An 18721-nucleotide genomic window follows, 5' to 3' on the forward strand; every position below is an offset into this window, starting at 1 on the left:
CAAGGTGAACAGTATCATGGTTTCCAGCATTGTACTCCATCTGTCAGATATTTACTTTCTCATTCAACATATCTATATACATTTGCAATCTCCTTATATCCTCCTCATAACATGCTTTTCTTTGGGTCATCAGCAAATTTAGCTACCATGCATTTCTTCATCTCATCTAAGTCATAAATGTAAATTGTAAAAAGCTGAATCCCTGCTTGATTTCACTTGTTACTTCCAGCAAATCATGAATTGACTAATTCATGCAGACTCTGTTTTCTTCCATTATTCTATTTTTAAAAAGCAAACTTTAAAGAAGCTCATTGTAAGTTATGTTTACATTGCTGCTTTGTTCAAATAGTGAAGGAGGGTGTTTGTAGACAGACCGGCACCAGGCATATACAAAGTGATATTCAGCCAGCAACAGGTTGCTGCGGGTTTGTGGAGTTGTGACTAGTTGTGGATTGGTGGGTGGTGGTGCTTGGAAGTTGAGGGTTGGAGTTTTAGCTAGTTGAGTATATGTTAGCAGTATCTAGTTGTTTAACAGTAGTTAGAATCAGTGGTTATTTGGAATAAATAGTAGTTTTTGTAAGTACAGAAATGATCAATCTTCTTTATGTGCTGCTGTGTAAACCCTTACACCATGGCTTGCTATTTGGAGCAATAGCCTTTTCTGTGAAACTTTATCATGTGCTTTGTGGAAAACCAAGTAAAGTATGTTTACTGGCTCCCCTTTATCCAGAGCACATGTAGCTCCAATCAAAAGCTGCAACAAATTGGTCAAACATGATTTCCTTTTCAGAAAACCTTGTCCCAACTACGTTGAGTTTTTCTAAGTACACAGCTACAACCTTCATATCGACTGACTCAAATACCTTCCTCATGACAAATGTTAAGTTCCTATTTTCTCCCTCCTTCCCTCCTTTTAAAAGATGGGATAAATCAATGTTTTTTAGTGATTTTTGAAAAATTAGCACCAACACATCCACTACCTTATGAACTACTTCTAGGACTTGACAATGAAGTCCACTTGGAGCTAGAGACTTGTCAGTACACATCTCCATCTCTTTGCTGAGTACTTGTTTCCATGCTGTACATCTCTATGACTCTATGATTCTATTGCTTCCCTGGTGATTGTAACTGCAGCACGGAAAGTTGATGCATTACCACGTGATGAACAACAAGACCACTCTACAGCAATATGCTGTGTAGCCAGGTGGGGAGGAATAAAGGCTGGCAGGATGTGGGGAGGGGGCAAAGAGCATTTTGTGGTGTGGTGTAGTGACTGCTCCCAATGCACACAAGGTATTCCACTTAGAAGATATGACCACTCTCCTTCCTGCCTTTTCCACACAATTATTTATAAAAACGACCTTCTGAATCTCACCCTTGCTCATGCCAATTGTCTTCCAAGAATCATCTCAGTTGGCTTGTTAACTTGCCCATTGTTAATCTAGGTAATGTTCTGGGGACTCGGGTTCAAATCCTGCAATGGCAGATGGTGGAATTTCAGTTCAATAAAAATCTGGAATTAAGCATCTGACGATGACCATGAATCCATTGTCGATTGTCAGAAAAGCTCATCTGGTTCACTTATGTCCTTAGAGAAGGAAATTGCCATCCTTACCTGGTCTGGCCTACGTATGACTCCAGACCCACAGCAGTGCAGTTGACTCTTAACTGATCTCTGGTCAATTGGATGAGCAATAAATGCTGATGTAGCCAGCAATGTCCTCATCCCATGAATTAATTTAAAAAATTATCTTTTCAAAACTTTCAGGAGGTTTGCTGATTTCAGTATCCAGCTACCTACCATACTGGGCAGATCAGAGAGGGATACTTATCCTTTTGCCATGAAAGTATTAACAGAAGTGTTTACAAATGATGGATATAGTTGATTTTATTTTTGTTTTGACTTCATCTTGAGTGACTGGTCTTGTTTCTTACAGGGTGAGCTCTGAGCAAAAAGGTGCTCAAAGAGAGAGTCTAATCTACAAATCATTTGGGTGTTAGGCTCGATGATAGTATAACCCATAAAAAGCAGCATCAGTGGAAGTAGATGCGCACCATCATTTCAATTTCACCTGCTTTTATTATTTATTTGTTGAGGCTGTTGCATCTATGATGCATATGTGAGACAAATTAGATCATCCTCCATTTTTTATGGCCTACTTTCTCCAGATGAGTAGTTTATTACAGCTCTGTTTCCAGTTCATTGAAGGAAACCCTTTTGTGTTTGAATTGAACTTTGTTCTATCCTCAGGATGTCTCAAAGCCATGCCTAACTACAGATAGAAAAAAAATCACATGACATTAAAAGCACAGACCTACAATATTGCCAAAACTGGAGTAAGCCTGAGGACAGTTTTGAAGATCAGCACATATTTATCAAGAAATTACTGAAGAGGGAGGGAGGAGCTGAGGATTATCAGATCAGTCATGAGCTCATTGAATGGCAGAGCAGATGTGATGGACTGAATGGTCTACTTCTGCTGCTATGTCTTATAGGTAATGGTAACCAGAGGATGCTCAAGGGTCTGCATAAAGAAAATGCAGAAACTTAATATGCAAATATGAGAAACAAAGCTCACACACTTCAATAATTGCAGTCCGAGACAAAATCTGAATCAGTAATCTTGCAAGAGGGTGTGATGTCCAGTGTCTACAAGGCAAGGGACATACACACACACCAAATTCAATTAATACACAATATTTATATAATTTGGTTTCTTTTTTTTCATTGCTCCTCCCCTGTTTACATCTTCCACTTCCCTAAGACCGGCACCCATTACTCCTGTTTATCTCTTGTCTTATCCGGCATTGTCAGTGACAAAATGCTTATTTCTGGCCTCTCAAGGCTGTTTGACCTCATCCCGCTGTAGGTCATTGTTAGGCATATTCTTGCTTCACCATTATCTACTCCCTCCATCTGTACCTTCCCGTATTATACTGATCCTTATGACCCTTTTAGTTGGGGTTTGTTCCTGTGTTTCTGTAAAAGTGGGAAACAGATGTTTATACCTACAGTTTGTACAGGCGTATCTAGCTTAACTTCCTCCCCTCACAGCATCTTATCTATTCGCCTGTAATATCTACCATTGTTTTGCAGTCACGTTTCATTCTTGCATTCAATTTTAGCTAATACAAAAACAATTATGTATTTCCTCCACATAATTTCCATTCTTGTTGACTCGGCTCTTGGCTAAAACAATTACACACTGGTGTGAGTTCATTTACTTTGTATAAGTAATTAGAATTGCAGAAGTAACACTATTTTTCCTACATCCCACACAAATGTCCTATTTGGGAAGCAAATCTGTTTCCTATCAGACTTTGGTGAGACCATACCTTGGGTTTTCTTGACTTGTTTTAGTGGTACAGAGAAGGGTTTATGAGATTCATGAGGGCATTGATATTTGAGAACTCATTGAATAGAGTGGATCAATATTCTCTGGAGCTGAAAAGGTTAAGAAATCACTTAATTGAAACTCTGAGAGCTTGACGTACTAAATGCTGAGTCACTTTTCTTCTGTCTGTGAAGACCATAAGATATAGAAGCAGAATTAGGCCATTCAGTCCATCGGGTCTGCACTGCCATTCGATCATAACTGACGTATTTCTCAACCCTATTCTTCGGCCTTCTCCCCATAACCTTTAGTCCCCTTACTAATTAAGAACCTATCTATCTCTGTCTTAAGGACGCTCAATGACTTTACGCAGAAGCTTATGGAGGCAATGCATTCCACGGACTAACCATCCTCTGGCTGAAGAAATTCCTGCTCATCTCAGTTTGAAAGGGTCATCCCTTCACCCTGAGGCTGTGCCCTCAGGTCCCAGTCTCTCCGACTAGTGTAAACATCTTCTCCACTTTATACAGGCCTCTCAGTGTTCTGTAAGTTTCAATCAGATCACCCCCGCATTCTTTGAAACTCCATTTAGTACAGACTCAAGAGTCCTCAACCGCTCCTCATATACTAGCTGAGATAATTTTTGTTAACTTCCTCTGGACCCCCTCCACATCCACATATTGAGATGCAGGCCCAAAACTGCTCACAATATTCCAAATGTGATGTGACGAGAGTCTTATGCAGTTTCAGCAATAAATCATTGTTCTCGAATTCTCGCCTCTTGAAATGAATGCAAGCATTGCATTAGCTTCCTAATTGCCAACTGAACCTGCATGTTAACATTAAATGAATCCTCAATTAGGACTCCTAAACCCCATTGTGCTTCAGATTTCCGAAGCCTTTCCCCATTTAGAAAGTAGTCTACACCTCTATTCTTCCCGCCGAAGTGCATAATCTCACACGTTTTCCATACTGTGTTCCATCTGTCCACTCTCTTTGCCTGTCTAAGTCGTGAACTAGGAGTCATTTCTCTTACGTTTTAGGAATGAGATGATGAGAAATTGTTTCTCAGAGGATTGTGGGTGCTTGACGTTCAGTGTCCCAGTGGGCGGTGGTAATTCAGGGCTCGGATTGATGTATCTTTGCTCACTAGTGTAATTGAGAGATATTTGGGTGGAGCAGGAAGGGTCAGTTCATGTAGAAGTTCAACACAGTTGGGACAAAGGGTCAGGGTACTAGGATCTTATATTCAAAGTACTTCACATTCAATTGATTGTGTTTGAAGTGTCTTCCTGTTTTGTAGCATCAAATTTGCATATAGTAAGGTTTCACAAACAGACCATAAGGAACAGTGTCTCATTGGTTAGCACTGCTGCCTCACAAGACCAGGGTCCTGGCTTCAATTCCAGCCTCAGGTGACTGTCTGTGTGGAGTTTGCACATTCTTCCCTGGTCTGTGTGTGTTCCCTCTGGGTGCTCCAGTTTCCTTCCACAGTCCAAAGATGTGCAGGTTTGCTGAATTGGTCATGCTAATTTGTCCATAGTGTTCATGGATGTGTAGGTTAGGTGCATTAGTCAGGGGGAAATGTTGAGTAATAGGGTAGGGGAATAGGTCTGGGTGGGTTACTCTTTGGAGGGTCAATGTGGACTTGTTGGCCTGTTTCTACACTGCAAGGATTTTTTGATTCTAGAAATAGACCATCCAACCCATCCTGATGAAGGGCTTTTGCCCGAAACGTCGATTTTGCTGCTCGTCGGATGCTGCCTGAATTGCTGTGCTCTTCCAGCACCACTGATCCAGAATCTGGTTTCCAGCATCTGCAGTCATTGTTTTTACCTCATCCAACCCATTGAGTCTGCTCTGCCATTCAGTGTGATCATGGCTGATCTGAGAATCCTTAGCTCCACTTTCCTGCCTTATTCCCCATAACCTGTGCTTCCCTTACTGATTAAAAATGTCTACCTCAACCTTGAATATACTTAATGACTCAGCGTCTATAGCCTTCTGCAGTAAAGAATTTCTCAGATTCACTACCCTCAGAGAAGAAATTCCTCCTTAACTCAGTATTCAATGGACCACCTTTTATTTGGAGATTACAGTCTTGGTCCTAGCCTCTCCCACAAGCGGATCTCTCAGCATCTACCCTGTCAAATCCCCTAAGAATCTTAAATGTTTCAATAAGATCACCTTTCATTCTTCTAAGCTGGAGTAAGTACAGGCCAAACCTACTGAACCACTCCTCAGAAAACAGTCCCTTCATACTAGGGACCAACCTTGTTAGCCTTCTCTGGATTGCCTCCAAAGCTAATATGGCTCCCCTTTAATGAGGCAACTGGAACTGTTCACAGTATTCTAGGTATGGTCTCAGTCGTGCCTTGTATAGTTTAGTTGGCCTTTATTTCAAAAGTCAAAGCAGTCTAAAAATAGCAAGACTCCCCTATTTTTAGACTCCATTCCCTTTTGAAATAAAGTCCAACATTCCATTCACCTTCCCTATTATGCTGAACTTGGATGCTAGCTTTTTGTGATTTGACCACCAAATCCTTCTGAGCTTTTTTTCTCCATCAGTTGTTCATAGTGTGGCCATGCTCGTTTTGTTCTTGAAGAAATAAACATCTCTAATGGACCAGTTTTGAAGATGAAGTAATTTTCAGAGTTACCCATAAGGTTAACATTAGTAATATTACTATTATTAATATCCTCGGTAATATTACTAGAATATAACCCTCAGTGTTATTTTGACGAAGGGATCAAGGTTTCACTACTGTTGAGGTGAAAGCAGCAGGCATTCTACCATTTTTTTCATATCCACCGGCCTTGTGGTTATGGCTTAGCTGCCTGTCTCTTTACGAATGTTACCATGGTGATTTGTGTTGACCTCTCTTGGCCTGTCTGTCCCAAGTGGTGGTATACAGGGATGGTTAGATTACCATTCCTTGAATATTTTCCCCAGACCTGAGGCAGGAATGGTTGAATGTGGCATTGGCGTAGGAAAGAGGCCAGTACTTCACTAGTGCTACTGATGCTGGGCACTGCCTGGGTATGTACCTCGATCTACATTAGGAGCAGCAATGAGACCTCAAGTTTCTCTCAATCTGGTCATCCAGCATCATGTGATGGATAAGTAGCACCAGAACCCAAGTCCTCGGTTGCAGAGACACAAGAGACACCTTGGCTGACCGAAATTAATGCTTCTGGTACCTGGACCCCTTCCTTTCTCTCTGATAGACTGTTATCTATCAAACCCTTTTGCCGTGACTGCACAAAGTCAGAAGTAAAATGACACCAGGTTATAGTCCAACAAGTTTATCTGAAATCACAAACTTTCAGAGCACTGCTACTTCATTGACGAAGGGGCAGTGCTCCGAAAGCTTGTGATTTCAAATGAGCTGGTCTGTAACCAGCTGTCGTGTCACGTCTGACTTTGTTCGCGCCAGTCCAACACCGGCATCTCCACATTATGTGACTACACAGGCATAACTAGCCTGTCCTCCTAGTCAGATCTTGCAAGGCAGTGATATTTTTAAATAGTGCTTATCTTCTGTCCTTTCAGTGCATGTCATAGTTACAGTGAGCAAGGAGAGGCAGAAAGATCTTTCAGGAACAGAATGGTACCAGTTCTGGTCCATGGGGCAACGATACTCTTCCTTTGATGCTTTCATGTCCACTAATGTCCAGAGTGACCTTTCAAAATGGAAGTAAAAGTTGATATTGACTTGAATGAATTTCAGTTCTAGTCCTGCTCCTCGGATGCTGCCTGAACTGCTGTGCTTTTCCAGCACCACTCTAATCCAGAATCTGGTTTCCAGCATCTGCAGTCATTGTTTTTACCTATACCTTTCTATCATGTTCCACCTCATCTTGTATGGGAAAGCTAGTTTCACAACACTGTAACTTACATGTCCATCATGACGTCTGTCTAACTTGTCTAATACTAATCATAAATACATCTTTGCTTACATGTGTTGGTTACTCAACAACTAGGAAACAAATTGTTTCAAGTTTACATCAAAAGAAGCGAGTAGTTAGGAGATTTTTTTAACTCAATATTTTTAAGGTCTAGAATATCTTAGCAGAAGCAATGGTGTAGCAAAACTATAGCTCTTTTTAAAAGGGAATTGAATGTATCAAAGTATATATAGCTAGCTGACATTTGTTTCATGCTGTAGTGTAAAAATATATAGTAGGCATCAGTATCTTTTTTGACTCCAACAGGATCATGCAATGTATACAATAAAAGTTTGGGAATGTTTGCGATGGAGAGACTGGTAATAGGTTGCAAACTGTGAGGGAACATGCTTTCTGACCAACATTTTTGCCAAAACCAAAAACAGATAAGTTAATTAATCTCTGTGGTTTATGGGATCTTACTGTGCTTAATTTGGTTGTTGACTGTGAATAACTTTTGAGATTGCTAAAGGCACTATGTAAATGCTGCACCTTTTTTTACCTTGGGTTGGCTGCTGAGCATATAGAATCGTTTTATGACTTTGGGAAATGGTGCACATGCTTTTGGAATCAGCGAGCTTATGCTTGCTATCTATCCTGTATTCTTAGGATTCAACAGATTAAGTGACAACTCAAAACAATTTAAATGCAGTTTAACACTTGGATGAATAAACTATGTAACAACAGATTCTAACCTGTCACTAATTGTATTGTTTAGTATCAGATCAGCCATAAGTTGTAGCTGATCTTATTCCTCTTGCAGTGCAGGCCATATAATTTCCATTTCACCAAATGATCTACTTAAGGTAAGGAGGAAGTAGTGTTCATGAATAAATACAGGAACAATTTATAATTGCCCTTGTGTGGAATCAGTTTTGGGGTGAGCTTGGATATCTGTTTATCATTTAATTTGTTGTGTTCTACCAGCTTTTGAAATAACCTCAGCAGTAGTAAATAGATAATGTTAATTAAATCTTGGTTATTGGTCCAAGTGCACTTGTGAGGAGAATTATAAGTAACAGAGTCATATATCTCATTGAAACATGTAAAATACTGAAATGAAAAATGCAAGGCTGTGGGAAAAGAGGGGAGTGTGGTTGCTAGTCATGATAGGCCAAATGGCCTTCTCCCTGTGCTGTAACATCCTTTGGACCCTGAAAGGGGAAGGAAAAGATTAGGATTTGTGTTTTGAGGAATCTCTTACAAAATTATAGCACCTTGTAGCCTCCTTACACATAGAATCATAAGAGTGTGGAAACAGGCCCTTCAGCCCAACAAGTCCACACTGACCCCCCGAAGAGTAACTTACCCAGACACATTCCCCTGCCCTATTATTCTACATTAACCCCTGACTAATGCACTTAACCTACACATCTCTCAACAGTATGGGCAATTTAAGCATGGCCAATTCACCTAACCTGCACATCTTTGGATTGTGGGGGGAAACCAGAGCACCCAGAGGAAACCCACACAGACACCTGGAGAATGTGCAGACTTCACATAGACAGTTACCCGAGGCTGGAATTGAACAACGGGTCCCTAGCACTGTGAGGCAGCAGTGCTAACCACTGAGCCACCGTGCCGCCTAGAAACTGGATCATTCTAAGGAATGGTCACCGAACCCAAAACATTAACTCTGATTCCTGTTCACAGATCTTGCCAGACCTGCTAAGCTTTTCCAGCAACTTCTGTCTTTGTTTTGGATCATTCACTATATTGTCAAGACCACTGACTGAATAAATGATAATTTTATATTACATGGCCCGTATTTTAAGGAATTGAATTCTGCAATTGTCTATTTTTATACGAAAACTGAAAATCAGTGGCCTTTGTTATTCTCACATAAACTGTGAAAGGTCTTTATTTAATTCATATTCTATCCCTCAGTGATAAATTTGTTACAGTGTGGTTCTGTTGTGGGGAAAAACACCATTCTCAGAGTCAGAATCAGGTTCACTGACAGAGTTTACTGCACAAGGAAATACTGGAGCTCTAGGGAGAGAAAGATACCAACAGCACAGTGGTCAGCTGTGAGTCTTCTCTCGACCCGGAGCACATGTCAATACACTTTTGTACATCTTGTGATACATTAGGTCAGTGATGAGATTATTGTCTTTGTAACATGGTATGTTTATGGCAATTATTGCAGAATTGGTGATAGTTTTGATAGGCTTTGTCTGTTTCAGCGCAGCCTTTGTTAATTTCTGCATGGTCACTGTCAGTTTCAGTGTAGACATTGTCAGCTTCAATGTCTGCACGGAAATCCATTGCTGTAGTTATGGGCGCTAATTGCTCTTCCTGAGAAGGACAATTACTGTAGCCCTGGCTATTAGCATTTCGTACTGAGTCTGTATCAAGCTGTTAGCATTTCTATAAGAGGTGTTGGCTAGACCCAAACACTTCGGCAGGCAGTGTTCATTACTCATGTGTATTATCTCCCCCACCCACCTTAAATGAATCAAATGAGTTGTGAGTGCATTGTGCTGGCATTCTGGTTGCCCCAGGCAATGTCTATATCTGCTGTTTCTCTCCATAATGTGATCTGGTGGCTATCTTGTGTGTCGAGTTGGCCAACTGATGGCTCAGCGGACATCTTGTGTGTCCATGTGCCTAGTGTCACCCTCGCCCCTGTCATTTCTCTCTTCAGTTCACAGATAAATTATTGGCGTGTTACAGCTGTGTAGCATCTGTGCAAGGGCAGCACAGACAATCCCAACCCCCTGGCCTTTCGTTGTTGCCCTGCAATTTTTTTTCCTCTCATGGTGTTCACCTAATTTCCTTTTGAAGGGCAAGATTGAATCTTCCTTGCAACAACTGCGGTTTTTTTTTCTTTTAAGGCAAGGTGCGGAGGCAAGATCACTGAAAGTATTTCAAGAGGAGGTAGGGAGTTGGGAGTTAGCACAAGCTGGCAAAAAATCAGGAATTGAGACTTGGTGCAAATTAGCCATGATCCTTTTGAATAGCAGAGCAGTTTCAAGGGGCCAAATGGCCTATTTGTGCTCCTGTATATTATCTTCTGTTTCGTATATTCAGCCTGCCATCCATTTGCTGGCTCTGTGAAAGAACCGTTGTACTTTATCCCATGTTCCTATCTTTTATCCATCACCCTGTACATTCCTCATCCTCAAGAGTCTTCCTATTCAAAAAATTATTGATTTGCAGAAGCTTTCATCTTCATCTTCAGAAAAAATGGTGGCTCAGTGATTCACACTGCTATCTCATAACACCAGGGACCTAGTGTTCTAGTTTCCTCCTACAGTCCAAACATCTGCAGGTTAGGTGAATCTCTAGTTAATGACTCACTCATCAACGTGAACTTTGATCTACTTGGTATCAAAATCTCATGTGATCTTGAAAACCTCGACTAGGTCATCTTCAAACCAAGTTAGTTTATTAGATTTTATGATTTGACAACTTGTTGCTAACTTTGTCCTGACAGATATGTGTACTGAGAAAACATTTCTTGCTCTCATATGTGAATATTAGCTCCTGGACCTCATGGCTATGCATTAAAGAAACCTCATTTATTTGTATTTTGTTTAAGCACCATAGGCTTGAATTTCATTTTGTGATCTGGATAATCTCCACAACCTAATTCCATATGCAGATTTATCACTCATACTGTGCAATCTTCAAATCTAAATGACCTTTTGGTGGGGATTGAGGTTCCTTGCATGAGGCTGGATATTTAGGTATCCCTTAGGGGATGTGAGTGAGAGATCTTTTCAGGGTGCGGAGGAAGAGGCATGGCCAATCTGATGCCCTTTGAGTTTGTTAACTGCAGGCAATTGTGCAGAAATGGTCCGAATCCCTTGGAACTTGCCAAATTGACGAGCTGTCAAGAAGTGTTGAGTGCCCTCAACAAGTGGCAAGACCTTCCAAGATGGTAGCGGAGCACTGAGATTTACCAGAACCTGGGAGCTAACTGCAGTGCTTGAGTGGCAAGCCATGCTGGGGTCTGTTGTTGTCTTGCAGGGAGAAGGAAGACAATCAAAGAAGACAGCAGTCTCCATGCACTACCAGAAATGGCCAAATCAACAAATGAGTGTCAAAGCACAGAACCTGACACAATGATGCAGTATGATTAAAAATAAGTCTTTAACTTATGCTTGCTTTGAACCCCACAGCGTACCAATACGCAGTAGACTGCTTAGATTCAGAAGCTTCAAAAGCATCTAGCCCTTTAGCAAACTCCTCAAGAGGTTTTATGGAAGTTAATTCAAAGGGAATGGATTTCCCATTCCTCCTGCCCTTCCATTGAAAACCACTTTGGGTTCTGGAGCCAATGGGATTCAGTGTCACCCTCTGGAAATATCGTTTTGATCCCATGCCCGCAGTCATTCCTGTCCCACCAGCAATTGTACCGATCAAACTGAGTCAGGGCAACAGTGACACCCTGAAGGCAGAGTTAAAATAGTTGGCCTGCCTTTTGAATCTTTTATTGAGATGTTCACTGAACAAACTGGAATCCATTGTAGACACATAAGGGTTTGGATCTACTGCTTTGTTTTCTTTGTTTAGATTTGTGCTTATTAAGGTGATCCACTATAAAATTGAGGAATGTAGCATTGTTCTCGTATTTAGACTTGTCTGATTACAGTTGGGTGGATCATTGAGTTGGATTGAGGGTGCACGTCTTTCTACAGTGACAAAACTCTGCATAGTGTACCCTTGTCTCCACTGCCAAAGAGCCACTTCACTGGTGCACCTTCTCTTCATGGAGTGTCTTCAGTGTTTTGGGACATCCTGAGGTCGTGAAAGGCGCGATATAATGCAAACCTCCTTTGCTCTCTGTAAACAAGTGCCACGTCAGGGTTTATTTTGCATCTGAGCTTCCCCTACCCACCTTTGTTTACCTTATCTCAGTAACATATTTTCCCGTCTCTTTTTCTGTCCAATGTGGTTATCTCGCTGCCCCTCCTCTGTTTGCCTCAACTCCTACGGTTCTGACCACATTCTTAGTGAGGACATTACTCCTGAAGTGGAAAGGGAGGAGGTCAGTGACTAAAATGTGGTTTGCAGCAGGCGATGTACGATGTTGAGGAGGGCCATGGGCAGGAAGTAAAGTTTGAAGGTGAACGGTACATGAAGGGTTTTGTCCACTCTGAGTTCAGCCTTTGAGTGAAGCTGAGCTAGTTTTTTGAGCTCAAGTTCATGTTTGGGTTTGGACTTCCATCGAAAGGAAGGCTATAGTGCCATGACATTTCTGCAGGAAGTCAGAGTCCATTGAAACGAAAGAGGGAGGTATGGATAGAGTTTGAAGAATACTCACGGCAGGCAAAAAAAAATTATTGGTATTTAAGGAAAAGCAAAAGATCTGGCGATTCCATCGCCCTTGAAATGTTTTAGAACAATTGGAGTTAAAAACTCTTGTCCCTTTTGTCGTTCCTGGGTTGGACGCACAGAGGCAGGAAAATTTCCGGCTACCTGACTTCCAAAAATGACAGGCCGCACTGCCCACTCTCCGTTTGGGGGATCTGCCTGGAGTGGGAGTCAGGCCAATTCCAGCCCTCCAACCTTCATATCTGCTTGATTCCATCTCATTCCCCGACACACCTCACCCTCACCTCACACCACATGCTCCTCGACCTATCTCCATGGCCACTCCTACCCCCTTTGCCAACTTAGTGCCTACTTTCACCTACTTCCATCTACCATTCTTTCTCCCTCCACCTACCTTGTCAACTCAACTGGTGTTCACAAATATCCACCCACACTGGAGAAAAATAAACTTCCAGTACTTTGTTTCCTTATTGCAAAGGACACATACTGTGAAAAACACTCAATTCATAAAAAAAACACATAGTTTGACTGGGCTTAACTACTTTAACACTGCTTTAAATACTTATTGCTACTTCTGGACACCTCTTGACATCTCTTAACACCTAGAGCTGTAGAGTCACACAACACGGAAGCAGACCCTTCAGTCCAATAAGTCCATGCCAACCATAATTCCAAGCTAAACTAGTCCCACCTGCCTGCGCTTGGCCTATCGAAACATTTCTTATTCATGTACTTAACTAAATGACTTTTCAACTTTGTAACTGCACCTGCATCCACCACTTCCTCTGGAAGATCATTTCACACAAAAAAAGTTGCCGCTCATCTTTTATTATACTTTTCTCCTCTCACCTTAAAAATATGCCCCCTAGTCTTGAATTCCTCCATTCTGGATTAGTGGTGCTGGAAGAGCACAGCAATTCAGGCAGCATCCGAGGACAGGCAAAATCCGAGGACAGGCAAACTCGACGTTTCGGGCAAAAGCCCTTCATCAGGAATAAAGGCAGAGAGCCTGAAGCGTGGAGAGATAAGCTAGAGGAGGGTGGGGGTGGGGACAGAGTAGCATAGAGTACAATAGGTCAGTGGGGGAGGAGGTGAAGGTGATAGGTCAGGGAGGAGAGGGTGGAGTGGATAGGTGGAAAAGGAGTTGGGCAGGTCGGACAAGTCCGGACAAGACAAGGGGACAGTGTTGAGCTGTAGGTTAGAAACTAGGATGAGGTGGGGGAAAGGGAAATGAGGAAGCTGTTGAAGTCCACATTGATGCCCTGGGGTTGAAGTGTTCCGAGGCGGAAGATGAGGCGTTCTTCTTCCATGCGTCTGGTAGTGAGGGCTGTAGTAGCGGGTTTGTTTCAGGACATGATTGAAGAGCTTCAGGGCAGAGGGAATGACCTGGGAGTTGCAGTGGGAGAGAGACTCCCTGAGATTCTTGTAGAGAGAGGAGGAAAACTTCTTCAAGGCAGGCATCCCCAGCACCACTAATCCAGAATCTGGTTTCCAGCATCTGCAGTCATTGTTTTTACCTCGTTGAATTCCTCCATCCTAGGGAAAAGATAACTGCCATTCACCTTATCTATACCCCTCATAGTTTTGTAAACATCTATAAAATGAGTCGATACTTCTTGACAGTGCCGGCAATTCCAGTGTTAATGCACCTTTTCTTCATAATCTGCTGCACAGTTAATGATCCCAAAAGGTATTTGAGTTACCCAACCACCACCACAAAGAATACCTGACACCCTACCCTCCCAAAGAAGTCCTGACCCCTCTCTTCAAGCTGTCTTCAGATGATATCCTGAGGATGACCTACCTTTCCCAAGGAGGTACCCTAACTGTCCAAACAGAATGCATTGAGAGCAGTCCTGTGCCAGTCTCCACACTTCAGCTTTCAGATAGCTGTGATTCCCAAGTCCAATTTGAATTGAAGCAGGTGGCCATCCATGTAGCTAGCTCCCTCCATAAACCACACATGCCTGAACCACAACCCATCCCCATGAAAATGAGAAATGCTAGATTTGGTTCGACATTTCAGATTCCAGATGTCTTCCAACCGATTGGAAAGAATCTTCCTTGTGGTGAAAAGGAAGGTTCAGAGCTTGCTTGTGAAAAAGTGTTTTTTTCCCTTTGTGTATACTCTCACACATCTGCACATCTGTTTATGCTATAGTAGAGAAAACTACTAGAGGAGAGAACAGATCTCTATGTGAATTATTGTCTCTGATTGATAAAGGTTAATTGTCAATGCTTAGCTAAGCAATATGGAAAGTTACACAAGGAAGGTTGCACAAAGCTCTTCAGGGTTGATGTGAAATGATGGCAATAACTGATACAGCACCTTTTCTCTCCAATAGGTAGAGAAGATTGTCGATAAAAGGAAAAATAAAAAAGGGAAATGGGAGTACCTTATACGATGGAAAGGTTATGGAAGTAATGAAGACACTTGGGAGCCAGAACATCACCTCCTGCATTGTGAAGAATTTATTGATGAGTTTAATGGACTCAACGCTTCCAAAGAAAAGCGAACTAAATCAGGGAAACGGGGAAATAGCCCAAGACAGGTCTTAAGGGACAATCATGGAACTTCTCCACTGAGAGCCTATGAATCCACAAAGGGGAAGGGTGGAGGATTACGAAGAAAGCGGACTAATAATGCACATCAAAAACAAAAGCGGGGTACAATAGGGAGGGATGGAAAGCACACATCTGGAGAACCCAAGAAAATCATCGCTACTAAAACGGTGCATTACAGAACAACTGCGAGTGGAGTACAGATTATGCCTTACAGAAAGACTGATAACTCATTTCAGAATGGGGATGCTAGACATGGCAAAAATGCATTACAGTTTGACAATACCTCAAGGCAACAGGAAGTGAATGTGGACCTGGGAGAGCAGGACTTTGCAGAGGATGGATCAGTTGCCGATTCTCCTTTGGTAAACGGAGTAGGTATGTAATAAGTATTGGTGTTACAATGTCAGCAAGTCATTCAGCTTCTCCCCTCCCCCACTCACCTTCCCCCAGGGCAACGCTGGTCTTTATCCTACAGTGTTCACTGATGTGCACATACTTGGAGATTGCATGAACATTTTTAATTATTGCAAGCAGCAGGACTCAAACTTGCAAACAGTTCAGTTAAACATGCCTCCATCTTTGAGATAATTTTAAAAATAGATTGCTCCATGCTTGCTAACAGTAATGTTCATTGACTAAATGGAATTGTTCATTTTGCAGACTGACATTTCACCGCATTCTGTTTCAATAGGGATTTCCAATGGACAAGCTAACCTGCCATGTTCTGTGAAGAGGAAGCTTGTGGAAGACAAGGAAGACTATGTATTTGACAAACGGCTCAGATGCAGTGTACGACAGAATGAAAGCAACTATCGTTTCAGGGACATTGTTGTTAGGAAGCAAGATGGTTTTACACATATATTGCTCTCTAGCCAAACTTCAGACAACAATTCATTAACACCCGAGGTAAGGCCCATAGTACACTATTTTTAATTAGTATATGACTGTATAGATGGGTGATCAAATCTATGTTTTGCAGGGGTTGGGGGGTGTGGGTGGGTAGAGACCTGCGCAATGCTACAAATTAGTATGCTGCTTGAATAAGTTAAGATAAAAGACACAATTAACATAAACTTCATTGATTTCCATCTTTGTGTTAATGAGTAAATTAATAAACAAGGGGGTGATTTTACCCTTACCATCAGGTTGTCCCACACCGTGATAGTAGGAGCATCACAAGTAAAGAGTTCTCCCCTCTCGCTCCTTCTCAAACTCTCTTCCTCCCCACCCACACAGTTTTCTGGTGGGAGAAAACATTCAGGAGCAATAGAAGAAGACAATATTCAGAGTCATTCCTTTCCCAGCCCAGCACCAGTGATTGAAACTGGTCCAGCAGATCACATGCATGTTATTTATAAAGACCGTGAACTTTTTTATATGATGCGGTTACTGTCCCAATCTGGAACTAGTCCAATGCCCTTTTGAATGTGTACAGAGAGCCAGCATCTAACCTAATAAATTAAGTCTTACTAAATACAGTTTCACTATGTCGAAATCTGAACACAGCAGTCAAACACTGAAAAGTTTGGGTTTTTTTTTCCTCCAGTCATTTCCTAGCATTTACTGTTTGTTTTATGGACCCAGGTAGTGGGATATTCTCAACTTCCATTTACCTGTTGATGAGCTCCTCTTCAACATACCTGTCCAGTTTGACCGAAAAGGGATTTGGGGAAAAGGCAGGAGATTGGCAGTAGGGAACAGAATCGATGCAGGGCACAATGCTGTAATTTAACGATTCTGTGATTCTGAGATCAAATCAACTTGCATTTCTTCATACGCTTTCCAAAAGCTTTAAAACCTGTCTGTGATGTAGTGTTTTCTTACTTCTTTTCCAAATCTATCACTTTTCATCCTGGACAGGTTTTCACCTAGTCTTTGAAAATTTACTCAATGGATGAGGGCACCACTGGCCAAGCACAGCACATTTCCTTTCCTGAAGGGAAGAATGGGCTTTTATAACAATGGTCACAATTAAGCCAGCTCTTTGTTCTTAATTTTACCAAATTCAAATTGCACCACCTGCTGTGGTAGGATTTGAACCCACATACCCAGAACATCAGCCTTGGGTTCTGGATTGCGAAATCTACTGACATTCCCATTGTGTCACTGCCACCCCTATTTAATGCCTCCTGTTGAACCAAACAGTTCTGGTCCAGTCCTCAACTTGAACCCTGTCAATTTCAAAATCCCAATTATAATCCCACTCCTCCACCCGCCTGCCTCCCAAGTAATTCCCAGTTCTGTCGGTCCATGTTCCATTCTTTGAAATGCTAAATGTGCTGATAGCAATGCTCTTTGTTTCCCTCGTTCAACTGCCTCATATTTTTCTGAGAGGCTGTGTGTGTCAAAATTGGCTGACCCTAATTTGGTCTTCCTCGGGGGTTGGCTGGGCATGAACCGCAATCAGCCTGAAGAAGGGCTTATGCCCAAAACATCGACTGTCCTGCTCTTCAGATGCTGCCTGACCTGCTGTGCTTTCTCTCTCTCTCTCTCTCTCTCTCTCTCTCTCTCTCTCTCTCTCTCTCTCTCTCTCTCGTGCTCTCTCTCTCGTACACGCACGCGCGCACACACAAGACTGCTGTAACCAACGCAGAAACACATATTTGCAAGGAATCTCTTGAAGTATCTTACAACCATTCTTTGAAAATTTGCTCATAGGATGTGGGCATCACTGGCCAAGCACTGAGTTGGTCGTTATTAAGATGACCGTTATTTGAAAATTTGTGGCTGTAAATTCCTTTCAGACCAATCCTACATCTGAAACACTTCAGAGAGTGCTTATGAAATTAATACCTGGGATGGCCGGGTTATCTTAGGAGGAAAGGGAAATTAGGGGAAATGAGAACCTTGCAACCACATGGGATTAATGTGGATTCCACCAGTTTCCTCATTTCCCCTCCCCCCACCTTATCCCAGTCCCAAGCCTCCAACTCGGCACCACCCTCTTGACCGATCCATCACCATTCCCATCTATCTGCTCCACCCTCCTCTCTGACCTATCACTCTCACCACCACCTTCATCTACCTATTGCATTCTCAGCTACCTTCCCCCCAGCCCCACCCCCTCCTATTTATCTCTCAACCCCCTTGGCCCACAAGCCTCATTCCTGATGAAGGGCTTATGCCCGAAATGTCGATTCTCCTGCTCCTCGGATGCTGCCTGACCTGCTGTGCTTTTCCAGCACCATACTCTCGACTCTGATCTCCAGCATCTGCAGTCCTCACTTTCTCCTGAGTGGCCTTAGAGCTCTATAAATCATGAGCGGCATTGATAAGTTAGATACCTAACAGTTTTCCCCATGGTAGGGGAGTTCAAAACTAGAAAGCATCGGTTTTCGGTGAGTGGGGAGAGATACAGAAAGGTCCAGAGGAGCAATTTTTTTCACGCAGAGTGTGGTTAGTGTCTGGAACAGGCTGCCAGAGGTAGTGGTGGAGGTGAGTACAACTTAATTTATTTAAAAAACGTTTGAACAGGTACATGGATAGGATAGGTCTAGAGGGATATTGACCAAACACAGGGAAATGGAACAAGATTAGTTGTGAAAACTAGGCAGCATTGACATGTTAGATGGAAGAGCTTGTCTCCATGC

At 42.3% G+C, this 18721-nt stretch overlaps 1 protein-coding gene across 2 annotated transcripts in view; it reads left to right on the top strand.

The window, feature by feature from the left end:
* LOC122558230 (chromodomain Y-like protein 2) overlaps nt 1-18721 on the top strand; it is a 158202-nt gene that overhangs the window by 67306 nt on the left and 72175 nt on the right. For both annotated transcript variants that reach the window (XM_043706574.2, XM_043706576.2), the window contains exons 2-3: nt 14912-15506; nt 15823-16037. In XM_043706574.2, coding sequence (XP_043562509.2) covers nt 14912-15506; nt 15823-16037 — 810 coding nt within the window. The remainder of the gene's footprint in view (nt 1-14911; nt 15507-15822; nt 16038-18721) is intronic.

Source organism: Chiloscyllium plagiosum, unplaced genomic scaffold (genome assembly GCF_037043375.1).
Source record: "Chiloscyllium plagiosum isolate Xiang-an unplaced genomic scaffold, Cpla_swu_hap1 HiC_scaffold_17, whole genome shotgun sequence".
Taxonomy (NCBI): Eukaryota; Metazoa; Chordata; class Chondrichthyes; order Orectolobiformes; family Hemiscylliidae; genus Chiloscyllium; species Chiloscyllium plagiosum.